At 42.4% G+C, this 17,974-nt stretch overlaps 1 protein-coding gene across 3 annotated transcripts; it reads right to left on the bottom strand.

Moving 5' to 3' along the window:
• Positions 1-997: 997 nt before the first annotated feature.
• On the bottom strand, positions 998-17,795 carry LOC137197715 (ubiquitin-associated protein 2-like). Of its 3 annotated transcripts, XM_067611128.1 has the most exons (30): positions 17,670-17,795; positions 16,067-16,204; positions 15,280-15,357; positions 15,028-15,138; positions 14,704-14,863; positions 14,304-14,381; positions 13,216-13,279; positions 12,852-12,940; positions 12,427-12,479; positions 12,157-12,221; positions 11,754-11,985; positions 11,372-11,627; positions 11,147-11,284; positions 10,507-10,643; positions 9,705-9,952; positions 9,300-9,537; positions 9,119-9,158; positions 8,728-8,857; positions 8,449-8,506; positions 7,987-8,224; positions 7,643-7,734; positions 7,074-7,124; positions 6,780-6,858; positions 6,317-6,517; positions 5,880-6,050; positions 4,467-4,571; positions 4,333-4,365; positions 3,943-4,016; positions 2,751-2,942; positions 998-1,868 (listed from the first exon to the last, which is right to left on the bottom strand). In XM_067611128.1, exons 2-30 carry the CDS (start codon positions 16,160-16,162, stop codon positions 1,773-1,775), a joined length of 3,603 nt encoding a protein of 1,200 aa, XP_067467229.1. In that variant the 5' UTR covers positions 16,163-16,204; positions 17,670-17,795; the 3' UTR covers positions 998-1,772. The 3 variants fall into 3 exon arrangements, with proteins under 3 accessions (XP_067467229.1, XP_067467230.1, XP_067467231.1); XM_067611129.1 differs by lacking the exon at positions 4,333-4,365; XM_067611130.1 differs by lacking the exons at positions 4,333-4,365; positions 4,467-4,571.
• Positions 17,796-17,974: the final 179 nt, after the last annotated feature.

The following is a 17,974-nucleotide window of genomic DNA, read 5'->3' as shown; positions in this document are numbered from 1 at the left end:
CTCATAACAATCAGTTTCGGAATTCATTATTTAATTGTTGAGCCCCTTGAGGCAATTTTTTGATTTGTGATAATGGGATTGGCTAAATTAATAAAACTTTCAAAAACAAAAACAGTTCCAAGTTTTTATTAAAAGGATGAGATCTGATATGTATTCCACAGCTAAAGGAGGCGTCTTATGATGTGTTCACTGCTATCACAGAGCTGCCTGTGTCTGACTCAAGCTGAGTCACCATATGGCCAGTCACCTAGCAGAAATGTTCATTTCATTTTCAGGGATTCATTTCACACAACTTTTGTAAATCTCAGCAGAACCTCGGCTATTGTTTTCAGTGATTCTGAAGCCAAAGCAACAAAGGTTCTCCAGTCAAATGAGTTAAAGAGATATTTCATCATATTACCATCCTATTTGCTTACATTTGATCACACAGTTCCTACAAACCAGTCAACGGTCAAGACAAAAACCTCACTACTATCAGATTTCAACAAAAAAAGACATTTGTACTTTTTAATTAGGAATCTTTAATAAAAAAAATACTTTGTTTTGTCGTCATTCGGATTCTGATGGATTTACATTCTTAATTTCAGTAAAGATTGACATGTTGTAATTTGTACCAAAAAGTTAAATAATGGACCACAGAGAAGCTTTACCTGTCCCTGAGAAAGTCACCAATAGCCATGTGTGGAATATGGTTAATCACATCAGTGTGCAAGAATTTACTTTCCATGAATGTTTATACATAGTGATTTGAAACATCTTGTTACCAGAGTTTTCCTTTCAAACAGTTCTAACATGAATGTGAAAACAGTGGGTAGACTTCTTCCTATGATGGGCAGAATTTGCTGAAGTTCCTGTAAGATTAATTGATTTTTAAAAAAAATATATTTTTCCATCTCTGACACTCTTTAGTCTGGCCTTTCAGACAGTCTCTAAATACACACGTGTAAAAAACTGGCACAAGTGCACACAAATACAAAAAGACTCAGACAAGTCCGTGTTCCAACTGCTCAGAACTTTTATTTCGAGGGCAATGAGGATTAAAATTAAATTAAAATATAAAATTTAGATGGGCAGGTCTGTCTTTAAAGGGAAGGTGTTGACACAGGGAGAGTAGGCGGCCCTCCAGAAGAAGGGAGAAGAGAGGCAGGAGGGGAAAGACAGGAAGCTACAAAATGAAGTTTGGGGGGGATGAGCCTGTCATTCAGGAGGTTATGTATAAAAAAAAAAAAGAAAAATAAAGAGGAGACAGATGCAGTTAGTTATTATAAACCCCACCCCCATCTGAAATGTCCTCATATGATCAGTGCTATAGCTCTCTTTTTCCTTTTTCTGGTTTATTCCAGGAAGGGTTTGATCATCTATCTTCTTCACTTGCTCTCTCACCATCATCATCATCATATTCTGTCTTTATGTAACATCTTTTCCTGCAGTTTTGAAAAAAGTAAACAAAAAGTCCTTCAAAAATAAAATGCAGCAACCACATTTCATGTTCTACTATTACATATACAGTATATATATATATATAAATACATACATAAATATCTTACATGTACAACCAATTTTTGAAAAGGGGGGGAAGAGAGAACCCAAAAGACTTATGAGGACTTGTGGAGGTGGGGGGAGCGGGGCGAGGACGCCCGTGGTTGCTCATTGTGAGGGTAGTGTGTCTTTCTGTTTGCTTTTTTTGATTTAGCTTTACACACACATGCGCGCGCGCACACACACATACACACAGCCTTTTGGGGGAGAAGAAGGGGAGTGGGAAGCATTCCTCAGTTGGCCCAGTAGGGGGAGCTGCCGTAGCTGGACTTGCTGCCTTGGTTTTTCTGCTGCATGCTGCTGGACTGACTGCGCTGACCAGGACCACCCTGCGGAGAACAAGAACACCATTCAGTCAATCATGTTTTAGAGTTTAAGTAACTACCTGACAGGTTTATTTCATTTCCACATTCTATTAAGTTTATTCGCCCCTTTCCAACCACATAACTTTCCAGGCAACTTCTTAAGGACTGAACTTCACCAGCACTCTGACAGCAAGAACCCACAGATGCAATTTTGGTCCCTGGGGTGTGAGGTTTCTTGCCCCACGCTCGAAAATATCTCCCACTACCAAGATAGTACTTTCTGATGGCCCACGACCAATTAAGGTACAGTTGCTGCATTTAATTACATCAAAAAAAAAGAGTCTAAAAATGGCAACAACCTGTATACAGCAATCAATCAGGTGCAAGCAAAGTGGTTGTCAGCATTAATATTATTGAATCGAGATGGGAACTAAAGTGACCTGACCACTCAAAAAATTGGAGGAGACAAACTAGAGACTAACTAAACATATCAACTTAATTTGTTGCAATTGTACAACTTTAAATTACAAATATGATGTGAACTTGTCTGTAAAAATAACTTAATATAGATCAAGAAACATTAATTTTTAAATCCATCATTAATCTACTATGCCATATTATTATTTTTCTTGAGAACCAGTTGAAATGCAAAACAAACGCACTGCAGGGAACTCATAGTTTGACATTTTAGTTCTTGGGGCCAAATATTCCTGGGACCATCTGGCCAAAAAGGCCTCTATATAAAGTTGCTGAATACTGCAGGCTAGCAGATAAGAATAGTGCATCACAACACTGAGGTCATGAGCGCCAAATAAAATGAACAAAATCCCAGATAAAAGACCCGAATGCACAAAACGTTTCTAACAAACTTATTTTCGGGAGACACTGAGCGCACAATGCGTTTACCTGTCCGTCCTGCGTGAGGTGATGATGCAGCAGCTGGGAGTGGGGCTGTTGGTGCGGCGGCAGGATGTGCAGGAAGGGAGCAGGGGCGTAACCAGGAGCACCCCCGGGGTTCAGGGGCCCCGTTCCCCCCAGTGCTGAAGGCAGGCTGAAGGGTGGCGGTGTCCCTGTGTGGAAGCCCTGCTTGTCAAATGACTGAAGAGAACAGAGAGAGAAGACACAAATGTTTGAAAATCACAATTACAGGTGCAATGATTCTAGAAATAAAAACAAATCTTGCACATTTCAAATTGGCATTTCATAAACTTCACTGAGGAACCTCAATGCAAACAAAGTTATCCAATGTAATGTGATGTTAAAGTTACAAATGGTCGTCTTTTTCGCCAACATGTCTCACCAGTCTACCAGTCCCACACCTGCCAACACACTGGAAACTCCCGTAATTTGCACGGCTCTCAACCTTTATTATGAATAATCGTCATACACACGGATCCCTAAGTTTTGTACGTTTGTCTGACGTTACTCAAGTTGCCAGATCGTCTATGAAACACAATCTACACACACGATATACAATTTCAACCCATCTGCCGCCACAACCGATTCAAGGGGCGTGTGCACAGCTGCTCTCTCACAGCTGCGCAGGCAGTCTTTTGTCCTCCGTCTGCTGCAGGTACTGCTGGTAGAGAGGAGGGGCTGGTTTGTCTCAGCCAGCAGCTAAGTTTACAAGAATTTGCCAAATTTTAAGATATATGGCAAACTCAGATAAAAAGTTTCGCTACATACAGTTTTCGTTTCATTAGCTTAACCAGCGTGTTAACATAACATAACAGCAGTGGATGGGACACCGCGGGCAAAGCAGTTGAAAATATCACTTTTCTCCATGTTTATGCTTCTTGAACAGGCGGTTTGATAAAGTACTTAATGGCTTTTTACTAAGTTTTGTTACACTTACAGTAATGCGGGTAACTGTCGGCAACTCGAGTAAAACGTTAACATTCACTCCACCCCACGCAAAGAAACCTATAATAATTTGAAACCTAACTGTTGGCAGGTGTTCGGTACAAATCTACTCCAGAGAAGGTCACTCGAGGGTGATTTTAAGACTACGATCATTCTACAAGATGCAAGCAGAAGCACAAGGCCTTTAACCTAAAGACAGAAATACAACAGGAGAGCAAGTAGAAGGCTTACTCACCTGTGTTTTGCTGTAGATCGAACCTCCCATGTCAGGTACTCCTCCACTTGTACCTGAACCTGACAGTCCCGGTGCTGAGAGGGGAATAAAGAGAGGGAGGAGGAAGGAGATAAAGATTTAAGAGAGAAGGGGGGGAAAGCAAAAGGGGAAGAAAACGATAAAGAAGAAAGGAAAATCAAGGGGTTAAGGGGGAATAAGAACAACTGTCACTTCACTGCTGATGAGTGAATATTGAGCACTGAATGTTCATTTCCACTGTTAGTAGAAGGGGGGGGCCAGCCAGTAGGAAGAAGCATATTAAATGAAGAGGCGCAGAGATGTGACTCTCACTTTATTCACCCTTGGGCATGTATCCATTTATGTGCACATCACACACGTGCATATACGCACCTTTCTCCAGAACATTCTTGACTGTAGAATCATCTGCAATTGTGAGTAAATCCGTTTTTTTTTTCCCCCACAGGACAACGCCCACTGACTTTGTGTGTGCTGTTAGAGTGTGCGCACATGTGTGGTGTGTGTACCTTTCCCTGGGCCGCTGCCCGCTGATTTGGCCTGTGACTGGGCAGAGCCTCCGTACCCTCCCTTACTGTATTCCCCACCGTGGGCTTGAGACAGGTCATCAAAGGCTGAAGGAGGAGGAGGAGGAGGAGTAGGAGGAGGAGGAGTATAGAAAGAAGAGAGGAGGCAGAGCGAGCAGAGGAGGAGGGGGTAGGAAGAGAAAGGAGACGGAACAGATGAGGTCAAGAAAGAGAAGAGGGTGGGGTGGGGGGGGGGAGGATGGAAAGAGAAAAGAAGAGAAGAAGAGAAGGGGGCAGAGGAGAGAGAGGCAGTAAGGTAACCTGACTAAAATGGCAGCTGTCTATATTGAGCCGTGTCCAACTTCAGCAGGGGGTTTGAGCTATGCATGCAGCACAAGCAAAAAAAAAAAAAAAAAAAAATCACACACAAAAGGCCCAATCCCACACGCACATGCAGCATTTGGTGTATGAAGAGTTGGATGTCCATTTCTCTCCGCTCCCTCCTCACATTTCACACCCCAATTTATGACCACGTCTCTTTTACTTATTGCCATCGTCTCTGCATACACACCCTGTCTCACTCATAATACCTGTACTAGTAAAATACAGTTGTACCAAACTGTTGCTATACATGAGACTGTATAGCAACAACAGTATTATAACAATACATGGCAGTAAGTCATGTCAACAGTTTATATGACATGGTGAAGTAACTTGCTAAATAACCCACTGATATTACAATGATCAGTCCGACTGTTGAGGTTTATCAGATAACCTTCTCAACCATTTTTGCAGCATGTTGTTGTGACAGATTATGGCACTGTGATAAGTTTATTCAGCAGTAACAATTTAAGATGAACCTGTGCTGTCGGAGTTCAATACACGCACAGGCTGGAGTCTGTAACTATTGGTAACCGGTAACTATTTACAACCATGTCAGAGTCTCTACTAAACCTCAATGTTGCTTATAAACTCAATTTTGGCTTCATCTTCTAATTCTTTTAGCTTCTGCTCAGCTTTAGTCAGTGTTTCAGTGCGTTCCATAGACGTCATGTTTGATCAGAACCTACTAAAACACCATCATCATCAACACTGAATAGCTTCACAGAATAAGGAGTGAACGCTGGCATAATTATTCAATTCAATGTATCCACTCCTGCTAAACGCAGAGTCTTTGATTTAAGGCGTAGGTGCACAGACGTGAAACCTCACCAATAGATAAAATGAAGAGGATCTACATTTCTGTGTAGGTTAGTCACTTGAGATACCAACACAGGCTGGAGTCTGTGCGTGTATTGAATTTAAAAACACTAAATTAAAAACTGCCTTTTACTGCTATTTGACTAAAAACGCACTGTTTTAACTGTCGATCCAAGCAGTGGCAGACAGAGCCTTCTTCTCTTGTCCTAGTCTTACCTGTGCCATATGCATGCTGTCCGTAACTGGGCTGATGCTGTTGGTGGTACTGGTTAGAGGGGTTGGCCAGGCCCATTGCAGGTTGTTTGGCTGAAGCAGGAGGCACAAAGACGGTGGGGCCATACTGGAAGGCTGAGGGAACCCCAGGCACACCAGCGTAGTATGGCAGACCTGTAGAATGGTTATCGTACAGTCAGTTTTCCCTTTTATCCAATTAGAAAATAGTATTCTAAACAATCCTCAGGATTTACTGGCAAAAAAGAACACTCTTTTTTAGCTTCAAGTACTCCTTATTGGCATTTAAACAAGAGGCCAAAAATAACAAGAGGACAGATGGTAACTAAATACTTAAGTGCATGATGACATAACAGGAAATGCCTGTGAGGAAATGTCAGGCTGACATCCTCATCATGAAACATACTTTTGCTTATTCTTACCAGTGTATCCATAGCCAGGGGGCAGAGGGGGGTTGAGGAAGGCCTGGTTCTGTGTCTGCTGACCCTGGCTCTGTCCTTGGCCCTGCCCCTGTGTCCCTGCCTGCGGTGCCTGCTGGGGCTGTGACTGCACCCCGGCTGTAGACAGGCTGGTCGGGGGAGCTGGAGACGAAGAGTCATTCCTGCCAAACTTTGTCGCCTCACCTAGAGAGAAAACAGTGATAGAAAAGACAACACTGAAGTTGAAAAAAAAAATGTATCTAAAATCTCTTTGCCAATCTGTTGAATGGCTAATTAGCAAAGAATCCACCAAACTGAGGAAAATAAAGTACTTCAACAGAGACACTGATCAGCGATTGCGTCAATTGTTCAGTGTCAGTATGAGTTAACGGCATATCTTATACATAAAACACATGGTCAGTAAGTAGACACATCAGCTCAGAACACCCGGGACAATTTGACTCACCAGAATATGGATTATTGGCCAGGCCATCTCTTCCAGGCATGGTAGCTGTAGTACCAGGGAATGTTACACCATAGTAGTCCTGTGCAGGAGGAGAAAAAAAAAAAAAACATTATTAAAAAGCCCTTCCTGTTTTGTAGCTTTTTCTAATCATCTTAGACTGGTAACAGGGATGTGATATACAAGAAACAAACATTTGAAAGTCCAGTACTGATTTTAAATACTTGAAATACTGGCTGTCAGCCAAGGTAATACGCAGCAGGCTACTTGACAGAACAAAAAACACAACAGACTCACCATAGGAAGGCGAGACTGCAGCATTTGTAGTTCCTCGTATCCATAGATCTGCTGTTGAAAAGAAGATAACCCACAAGTTCAGACACGCGATAAACAATTAAAGAATTCTGTGCATATTTTCCAGTTCTTGTAAATTAAATGTAGGGAACAACTGGTAACTATTTACTACCATGTTGGAGTCTCTACTAAACCTCACTGTTGCTTATAAACTCAATTTTGGCTTCATCATCTAATTCTTTTAGCTTCTGCTCAGCTTTAGTCAGTGTTTCAGTGCGTTCCATAGACGTCATGTTTGATCAGAACCTACTAAAACACCATCATCATCAACACTGAATAGCTTCACAGAATAAGGAGTGAACGCTGGCATAATTGTTCAATTAAATTTTTCCACTCCTGCTAAACACAGAGTCTTTGATTTAAGGTGCAAAGGTGCAGACGTGAAGCCTCACCAATAGATAAGAAAATGAAGATGATCTACATTTCTGTGTAGGTGAGTCAGCTGAGATACCAACACCTATCTATTTCATCTGTCCCATTGAAGAAAAAAAAAAAAAAACAGCCAGACTTACCGGATAAGCAGGCAGCAAGCCACCAGGGCCCATTATGTACTGGTTGGCCAGGAGAGGTGGCACTCCTTGGGCCAAGTTAGGAGGAGCTTTACCTGGGAAAGAGATGAAACATGAGGAGAATTTGAATTTGACTTAATGGGTGAATATTTTAACCAATTCTTTATTTTGCAATGAATAATTTGTGATTTAAACTTGTAAAGTAACAAAACAAGAAGACGACCAAAGTGAGGGAATGATAAAATCTATAATTTAAAATCTGTATAGTCACAAAAACAGAATCAAAACTTTCTCCAAAGCATAAGCAAAAAAAAGAAGTTCTTTTGAATATGTGAATATGAACTTACCAGAGGTGGCGGTGAGCAGTGGTGCCGTGCGGCTGCCTGCGGTTGAGAGTGAGGTGTTTGTGATGGAGTTTGTGCCATTAGGAGTTAGTCCCGGTGCTCCAGATGGATGCAGACCATTGGTGGTTGAGCTGCTGACAGCCAGTGGAACCGAAGGATTGGAATTGACAACCTGGCTGGACGACGATGGAAAGGCATGGAGATTGCCGCCGCTGCTGCTGCTGCTGTCCTCGTTAGTTATCTGAAGTAATGGGACGAGAGCAGAGGGTGTGTGAGGAGAGAACCAGCACCTGTTTTATAAGTCAAGGCACGGATGTTTTTCATAAATAACACCATATCCATGTTTCCCTCAAACCCTCAGTGCTTAATGGAAGTCCCGCACTGAAAGTATCATATTCTAAAATCCTTAAAAAACACCACAACTGCAGAATTATGTCTTGTGTGTGCGAGCATGTGCACACTCACCGTCAGGGAGGAGCTTGTGGCGAGTGCTGATCCGGATGAGTGAGAACTGGTCACATGACTAGAGAAAAAAAAGAAGTGTTTTGTCAGCCTGTTTAAATTTGTTGAGGCAGCAAAAGCACTTAGAAAATGGAGATTCAGTGACAGATTTTTCCACATTCAAAGATTAAGATATGTGCTTGTAAACATCATTATCTCCAAAGAAAATTTGAAAAAAAATAAGGAGACACAAAACTAATGAATCAATGTCAATACGTCACATGTGTCTGAAGCATCCCATACCTGCTGAGCGAGGCGATGGGTGTTGAGTGTGAAGGTGTGACTGCAGGGGAAGGGATGTGGTGGACGGGGCCACTGTCACTCGTCATTATGGGAGACTCCGTTTTCACCGTTCTGGACGTTGATGACGTAGCTTGTTTGAGAGAAGAAAAAAAAAAAAGAAGGGAGTTTGATTTTATTTATTTGGTGTGAATTTGTGGAAGGAGGAACAAGAATGAAACAAAACAAATGAGAAAGATGGGCTGAGTATGTCTTTGTCTTATCAAACCGCATCAACTTTGCCTGAGAGGACTTTTCCACTTCCTACCGGATGCATTTCGCAATCAATATTCATTATATTAGATTTTATAGGTCACTCCAGTGCAGTTCTGCTAACGATGCTGAGAGTACTTACTGTCCTGTGTGCTCTGTGTCTTCATGCCGCTGAAGCCATTCTATGAAAAGAGAAAATGAAAATCTTGATTTTGTCATTCAGCTTTATGTTGAGTATTATTATGCTTTTGAGGAATAACATTCAGTCAGTTCTTTGTCATTTAGGCCTTCCCCTCCCCCCACACTCATAGATTTATCCTTACTGTGAGGGGTCCAGCAGCTGATGAGACATCCTTGCTCTGAGAGAAGCCCAGATGGGGTGGCATGGACCTTGGGCCACTGTTCTCTACACGGCTGGCTGTGGTAGGGGCTGTAGAAGAGGGTGGGGCAGCTGCACTGGGAAGACCCAGTGAGGGGGAGGGTGTGGCACTAGGTAAGCCCAAAGATGGTGAGGGGAAGCTGGGATCTGATACAGCTGAGGGTAAGCTGCTCATGTGTTCACTGTTCACAGGACAGACAGAAAAGGGTAGAAGGGCAAAGATTTGTAAATAAAATATTCAAATCAACACTACTGAGAATATGGCAGATGTAGAGACAGGAAGTATTATTACTGGGTTCAAATTCCTCAAATAAATACACACCACACATCACCACTCACACACACGCACCTCACAGATCCTGGCTTGGAGAACAGGCTGCTCTGCGGCTGCTGTGTGGGAACAGCGGTGGGGACAGGCATGGGTGCTGGAGCAGCTGGAGCTGGAGCCACAGCCGGGGCTTGTTCTCTGGCTGACTCCGCCTGAGCCATGTCCACTGTTCCACTGCCAGTGTCAGAACCAAAGTCAAGAGCTCCAAACTGGACGTTCAGGCCAGATATATCCGCAGAGCCCGGCATCTCCACCGCTGATGAGGGGATCTGAAGTAGACAAAGTGGGTTTAAGTTTTATTTCGCATTTGATTATTTAGAATTTATTTTTGTACGATGCGTAAAATGTTTAAATCATGGAAATCAAGTTGGTAAAATGCACACAAATAAATAGGATGATAACTGCCTAGTAGCCATCTTTGGTCAAAACAATCCTGTAAACTCCTGCTTGAATGTGTTACAGTATAGTATGACTTATACGTAAGTGTATGAGTACACTTATCTTTGCCCACTGCGTCTGTGACGAGATGATATCTTCAATTATGAGAGAGAGTAAAGTAACGAGAGTGGAGTTAACAGCTTGCAGAAACTACTTTGTTCAGTCTGTTCCTACCACACAGCCAGACAGCTAACTGACTGTCTGAAGAGATCAAGCTCATCTCTTGTCAAACTTGTGAGAGCGCATTAATTATAGAGAGAACTTTCAGTTTCTACCATGTCTTACAAGTGATGTCGATCTTACATTAATTTTGCATGGAAGTCATTACGCTTTTTGTCGGGGGGGAGAAAAAAAACAAAAAACAACAGCTATCTGAGGAACTTACCTTTGAGGGAGGCGGTACTCTGCGTTTCTGTGTCTTGAGCTGCCTCTGAGGGGGTTCTGTGATGGGAGGCTCCATGCCTGGTAGCTTCACTCCTGGAGAAGCTCCGTCTCTTACCGGAGGGATGGAGGACTCATGACCTGAAGTAGATTAAAAAGGCGAGAGGTCTAATTCACAATATGGTTCAGAGCACAGCAGTGGAATCACAAGTGTATGTCAGAAAAATATTCAATTATGAAAACAGTCATGAGTTGCAGCCGTGATATCATGCAGTACGCTATGCAGGCTGTCTGCTTTAAAGGACCAGTGTGTAGAATTTAGTGGCATCTAGCAGAACGTATTGTATAAGTATTGTTGTGTTGTCGTTGGTTTAGAATGAGCCCTTTATATCTACATAGAAAGCAAGTCCTCTTCAATGGAGGCCGCCATGTTGCACCTCCATGTTTCTACAGTAGCCCAACACAGACAAACGAGCTTTGGAGCCACCTTAGGATCTCCTACATTCTTGGAAGAGGAGGGGAGGGGTACTCATTTGATCGCAGTCTGCACCCTCACCGTTAGATGCCACTAAATCTTACACACTGGTTCTTTAAATTTCAGTTTGATTAAAAAAAAAGGAAGTGATTATGGTGTAGTATAATACCTGGTGGTGTGGGGACCTGTGGAGCATGCGATTGAGACAGGTGCAGAGGCTCTGTGGTGGGAAGCATGGAGGACTGTTGCTGCCTCTGCGCCAGCTGGCTGAGCACCGCCGATGGTTCCGGCTGAAGCTTCATCTCCACTGGAGAGAGAGGGAAATATTTTACAACTAGTGTCCTGCAGTGCACAGTAGTGCTGAGGTTCTTATTTACTTTTGAGTTAAACTTACAGTGTAGGGCAGTAACAGGGCCGTTCTCCAATCTCTGAGCCTTGATATCGACAGAGGGAGAAGAGGCAGGAGCAGGACTTTGTATTGGAGGTGGCCCTGCATCTTTGGAAACATTACTGTTGCTGGTGGTGGCCAACGACTGACTGGCTCTCTGACTGAGCCGAGGCCCGTTGAGCTGCTCCGATGTCCTGATGTCAGCAGCAGGTGCTGGCTTAGGTGCATTCAGAGACCCAAAACCAGAACCCAGGACTGAGGACTAGGAGGATGAGAGAAGCACAAGAAGAAGTGAATACACTGATATGACTCTTTAGGTACATAATGAGTGTAAGTATTTGCTGGTGTTTGAAAATGTGGAAGTGTGTGTATGCGTGGCTGTCCGTACCAGTGCAGCATGTGCGTAGGTGGTGCTAGCAGAGGCAGCATGGGCGTAGCTGTTCGCTGTGGCATGTGCGTAGCTGTGTGTTGCAGTGCGTCCATTGTGGTGGGAATTGGTAAACACCAGGCTCTGCCCCAAATCCTCAGCTGAGGGGCCCTCGACTATGGCCCCCAAGTCAGAGTCCACAGAACCCCCTACAGCCACCCCAGCCTTAGGCAGTAGGCTAGCCAGGTCCACACTGAGGAGAGGCAGGCGACAAAGGAACAGATAAAGTGGAAGGAGTGAAGAGTGGAAGGACAAAGAGGTTTGGGGAGAAGAGATGACACAGAGAAGTTAACGTTATTCTCCAAAATACAGCCTGTTCTTTGTGTTATTTTAAGTTGAACGCACTTTGGACAGAACGACTTACTTGTGTCCAAGTGTGATGTGGTTTGCTGGAGCAGAAGAGGCAGTGAATACTTTGGTCTCAGACAACTGTGAAAGGGCAAAAAATACAAACACTATTATCCATCAAATTAAAATAAACAGAAGTGTTGTGCTGTATATTTCATGAACTATTCAGGGCCACACAGCTATGCTTAAGTTGCATAAAACCAGTCGATCTTAAATCATATTCAGCAAGTTAACAATCAGTCATACTGCAAATCCCTTTTGAAACCTTTAAGAAGTGCTGCCTTACATCCTCATTCCAGTCTTCTGAAGTCCAGTCTTCCAGATTGCCTCCCCATGTTCCTGAAAAAACAGTACAGAAGCCAAGTCAGTGTTGCAATGTTTACACATACTCATGATATGTTCTCAGCAACCATCCATCATCCCAAAACAGTGACACAAAATAAAGCACCATGACTACTTTAATACAACACAAACAATCTAAGATCCTGAACCCTATGTGCAGACGCTTTGCTTGTTTCTGCTTGAATTCTACTTTTATCTCACACTCCGTAACCTGAAACGAACTGAAAGCAGTTCAGCTCAGTTCACTGATTTAGGGTGAGTGAACACTAGATAATGCTGACACTTGAAAGCTAACAATTGCGTCATTCCACAGCAGAAGTAGGAAATGGGTATCAAAACGTGACATCTTAATGTTGTTATTTTCCGTACCAGTTCCCTCAGCAGGTTCGTTGCCGTCCCCTTCCCATGTCTCCTGGCGACCTCCCGAGTTAGCCGTGTAGTCAGCAGGATTGAAGGTGCTGAAAAGAGGAGAGGGTAGAAACAAAAGACAACAGGAAAGGTGGAAAAACAATGGAGAGAAAATGAGTAAAAAGGCTGTTGTTGCTATCGATAACAAAAAAAAGACCCAGCAGATAAATAGGACTTAATCACTTTCTATAAAGGAGATTCAGAAACTTAGTTTTTCCACACATTTGTTTTAAGATATGTGCTTGTAATTACCATCACCACCTCCTCATCCGACATAATTAATAATAAGACTTAAGATTTACACTAAAACATGTGTTCTTCTTACCCCATTCCCTGGGAGGAGAACCTGTTGCCAGCAGCTGCTCTTCCTCTACCGCGACCCCCTGCCCCTGCGGATACACAAAACAACCAGATGACCTACGCTGACTCGTTCCTTTCAGCCCCAACTGCTCATTACTCCGTTCTTCTCTGTTTTTTGTTTTAAGAAAGTATCAAACTAGCAATATGTTTACGGAGAAAGCGACATTTCAGTCAGACACCTCTGTCAGGCATTAGATAATATGCTACTTATCTGTTTTTGTTTTGAATTACACCAAATATTTTCAAGTCTATATATGCCATATCATGATATTACGATATCCAAAATCTAAGACGATATCTAGTTTCTTATCATAATATTGATATATTGCCCAGCCCCAGGTCTAAATAACCAAAAGATTTGTTTTTGGCCATGAATATCTTAAAGTATTTCTGTCTTAAAGCTTTTGATTTTACCCATTTAACAGTTGTTCATAATGACAAGCTGCAACATGAATGCATGCATTTACTCTACCGTCAAAGAATAACCTGCCAACTGACACCATTTCTTCTGACTCGCACCTTGATTGACATCACTATTCTTTGATCAAAGCCTATAAATCCTGTCAAATTCTTCTGCTTCCCATGTTCTCTACTCTCTTTACTGACGACACCCCCCTCCACACACACTCAAGCAGCTGCAGGGACTGAGCTCATTCCACACATGCTGAGTACTGCAGCACTCTAAATGCCTGCAGACACAAATAGATATGTTGCCAGCTACATCACCCAAACATACACAGTATCCTCAGACAAAATTACGACTTGCCTTAATGTGTGGACATGTTTGTCCAAATGCTTAGAACGATGTAGAAAGTGTTAATCTAAACACCACAACAATGGAGAACTTAAGCTTCTACGGTTTATATATAAACCCAATCTGATTTTTTTTAATGAGACCAGAGCCGTCTGGAAATGTACGCTTATTGTAGCTATAGATAAACCCCCTCACCACCACCATTATCTTCACCCTATTCAACTTTGCATTGGAGCTCATCACTAATAAAATGGCAAGGCGTTTAGAAAATTTTAAGAGTCATTTGCTGTAACGCTCACCTCTGCCTCGTCCTCTGCGTCCACGGTCTCCCCCTCTCTCTCCAGGAGCCACCTCAAACCCATTCTCCTCTAACCGACCTGGAATCCAGCAGGAAACAACGGGAAAAGGAAATTAAGACATTATATTCCATATATTATTAATACTTTCTCGAAGAAAGACCTCAGAGCCTTTTTAATTAAATCCCTAGGGAAATAAATGTTCCATACACTCTTCATACTTTTAACAACATATAACTTAAAATAAGCTGACATTAGAAAAACTATTCCTCCTCAGACATAATGCCAAAGAGGCAGCGAATACAGAGAATCCCATTCCAACACACTGACGATCAACAAATATCTACACAATCCAAGCTCCTTACTCCTTAGAATGGAAGAAAAGAACTAATATCTTTCTTACCTTCGCGGCCTCGGCTGATACCTCGGCCCCTCCTGTTGGAACCACCGCGTCCGCGACTAGCCTCCCTGTCTCCTCCCTTCTTCTCCCTGCTCTCCTTTATCTCTGAGGGTCCTCCTTCTTTCCCAATGTTCCGCTTCTTCCCCACAGTCTCCCAGGAGTTCTGGACATAGAAGTTAACAAGAGAATGAGGTTGTGTCTATAAAATACACATATACTGTGATAGAAATTCTGCATTGTTCATGGCTTTTACGTCTCTACTAAAAAGAAGAGAAATTGCCACATGATATGTGAATACAAGTACAATGAGTGTATATAAGTTCTCACTGTGTCAGAGGTGCTCTCCAGCAGAAAATTGATGGCTCTGTTTACATCTTCGTTGCAGTCATGGAGGGCTACCATGCACTCATCTTGAGTCTTCCCAGTTACCTCAATCAGCTGTACAAAACAAAAACAAACAGCATTACGTTAGATCAACACTTGATGCAGCGAGGGTGCCACTGTCAATGAAGTCCAGATTGATAGGGTGGTGAGCCAGAAGAATTTGTATTTATGTGTGTATATGCACAAATACACTACCTGTTTGACCTTGTCTTCAAAGTCAGCGTCATTTTTGTCATAGATCATTTGGGCCAAACGAATCTGTTCTGCTGTGGCCTGGTAAACAAAGAGTTCAGTTAGAAACAATACAACAGGAAAATGATAAAAGGTGTAATTTTCATAGTCAAATCAGCAGTTTGTAAGACCCTGGCTTTTATTTACTTATTTGAATAAAAGATGCCACAATCCTAGTCATATAAAAATCATTTTACGAATGAGATATCGGGGCTCTCCTTTAACCTATGGATTAAAATACGCAACCATGTTTGTGGTTCGATTCTCGTCTGACCTTTTTTGGATGTCATACCCCTCCCTCTACCCGTGCCCAAATTTCCAGTCTCTATACATTTCAAATGTCAAATTTTTTTTAAAAAAAAGCCAAATACTACCAAATAACATTTTAAAAAGTCTAAGCGTGAAGTGAAATTCAATGCTTCATTTATTCCACATTTTACTTTTAATGTCAATACAATAACATTTAAGACTAAGTGAGCCAATCAGTGGTGCTGTTGAATTGTATCGTGTTATTTTGAGGTGTTTCTAATATTGAGTCCATCCTTGAAAAACACCTCTCAGTCTAACTTAATATAGTTTAACCACACTGTAAACTACAGCCTCCAAAATGGTCATAAAATATACCAACACCTCTTTAAAATAGATAAAAATATGTAACCTTATACCCTTCATGAAGGTAGGATTTATTGTAGAACCGTTGTATGTTGTACTTTTCTGTATTGCAGCTGTATGTACAATAGTGAAGACCCACCTGTATCTGTTTCTGTGGCTGTGTTGTTTGTGTGGTAGTGGGCAGCGTTCTGTCCCGAGTCCCCCGGGCTTGATTGCTGACCACTGAAGTCATCATATACAGTATATACAAAACAATGTATGTACAAAATAGAAAAATCTGGAGAGAGAGAGAGAGAGAGAGAGAAAGACAGGTCAGAAGTTAAGTGGAGTGCCAGCCATTTGCGAAATGGTTAAGTTGCGTTACAGTTCCTAGTAAAATACAAAACTGGATAATGTCCAAGTCCCAGTACAGTATAATGAATATGTAAGCAGACTGAGAGTCACTGTTGTCAAGTATGCCATGTAAGACTAAAACCCCATCTGTCGCCCCCACCTCCCTGGTTAAATTTAGCCAGCCAAGAGGGGACAGTCCAGGTGTCAACTTACAACCCTCCCACAGTCTCCCACAGAAAAACAATTTGAGTATGCACCAGCATATGTTATGGGTGGGTATGAATTATAACTTTTTTTTTTTTTTTTTTTTTTTTAAACAGCGACGCCAAGGGTAGCATCAGCGATTTGGCATTTCATTAAAAGTAACGAGTAACCTCAGATGACATGGGCCTTTGTGCCAGTCTAAACGTTGTCTCAGGAAACCGAAAGCAACAACTACACCGGGTTAGATTATATTACGCAGTAACTGGTCGTTAAGCAACAATAATAATAACTGACAAATTGTCAGCGCGCAAACACAACAGATGAGATTCACCGGCTGTGCTCTTACTATTGTCTAATAATCGTATAGAAAAACGATCGACATCATGACAGTAACTATTAACGTTAAATGTATAATGAACTGTTATCATTGTTTTTCAGGCGCATGTGTCTAATGTTAATGGTAGTCGAATTGTTAGTTTGGTTAATGTTACAATAATCTGGACGGACGGAAATATGAGCCGCACCGATTGACGCTCACATTAGCGTTAGGTCAACCAGCTAGCTAACTGTAGCTTTAGCCCGGCCAGCCACTGCTGTTTGTCTTTGTTCCGTGTGCGATTCACACACACACGACTCCTGCAGTTAAAAAAGCCCTTTTCTACTGGCAAGATATTAGTAATGTGACCATAAAATTAACATATCCACCGATGTGATTTCCGTTCGTACAGCCTCGCCGAGTCATGAGCAAAAAAAAAATAAACAAATGTGACGAGTGCGAAGATTCACCCTTTTGTGAAAACCTAACAGAGAAGCTAATGTTAGCATCTGGCTAACACAACTGAAACGAAAAGAAAAAACACCGCGCTTTTACTTTCACATACACAACGGTCGGTGTCTGTATTTCACTAGTAGGATTGTGATACGGGTGTGTTGTCGAAGATTTATGTTAACCTACGACAAATATCACCAAAGTGCTAACTGCCCCGGCATGTGAACGGCCTGTCCGCTTACAATACAGCACCACAGTAACGTTACGGTAGCGCTTTCAGTTAGCTAACCACCGAACAGGACGAGTGGTGTCTCCGAATCAGCCGATCGGGTTCCTTTAACTAATTACAAAATAACAGGATAAAACGCGTAGGTCGTTGAAACCGCTTTTAAGTCGATAATATTCGCACAACAAACCCTTTTCTTTCTTTCTTTACCTGCTAACACGCTTCGCTCAGCCAGCAGCAGCAGCAGATGCTGTCACGTGACCCACCGCGCCGTTGTTCAACGTTGTGAGGGCGACGCTTCCAACCAAAACCCGCCGAGCCGGTCAGGTGGTTTGAACGCCGTGCCCTGACGCGCGCGCTCCCCCACGAGAGCGCGCAGCATTGTGAAGTGTTTTCAGCATGATGACAACTTACTTTAAAGGGAGTTTATGTGGTGATTTTTCCATATTTAGCAAAAGTATCAACACAGACCTAATTCTTGATGCGAGAACAGATATAAATGTGGTGTTTATGCT

The sequence above is a fragment of the Thunnus thynnus genome, chromosome 2 (assembly GCF_963924715.1).
Source record: "Thunnus thynnus chromosome 2, fThuThy2.1, whole genome shotgun sequence".
Lineage (NCBI taxonomy): Eukaryota > Metazoa > Chordata > Actinopteri > Scombriformes > Scombridae > Thunnus > Thunnus thynnus.
This window is presented reverse-complemented; position numbering and strand designations above follow the sequence as displayed.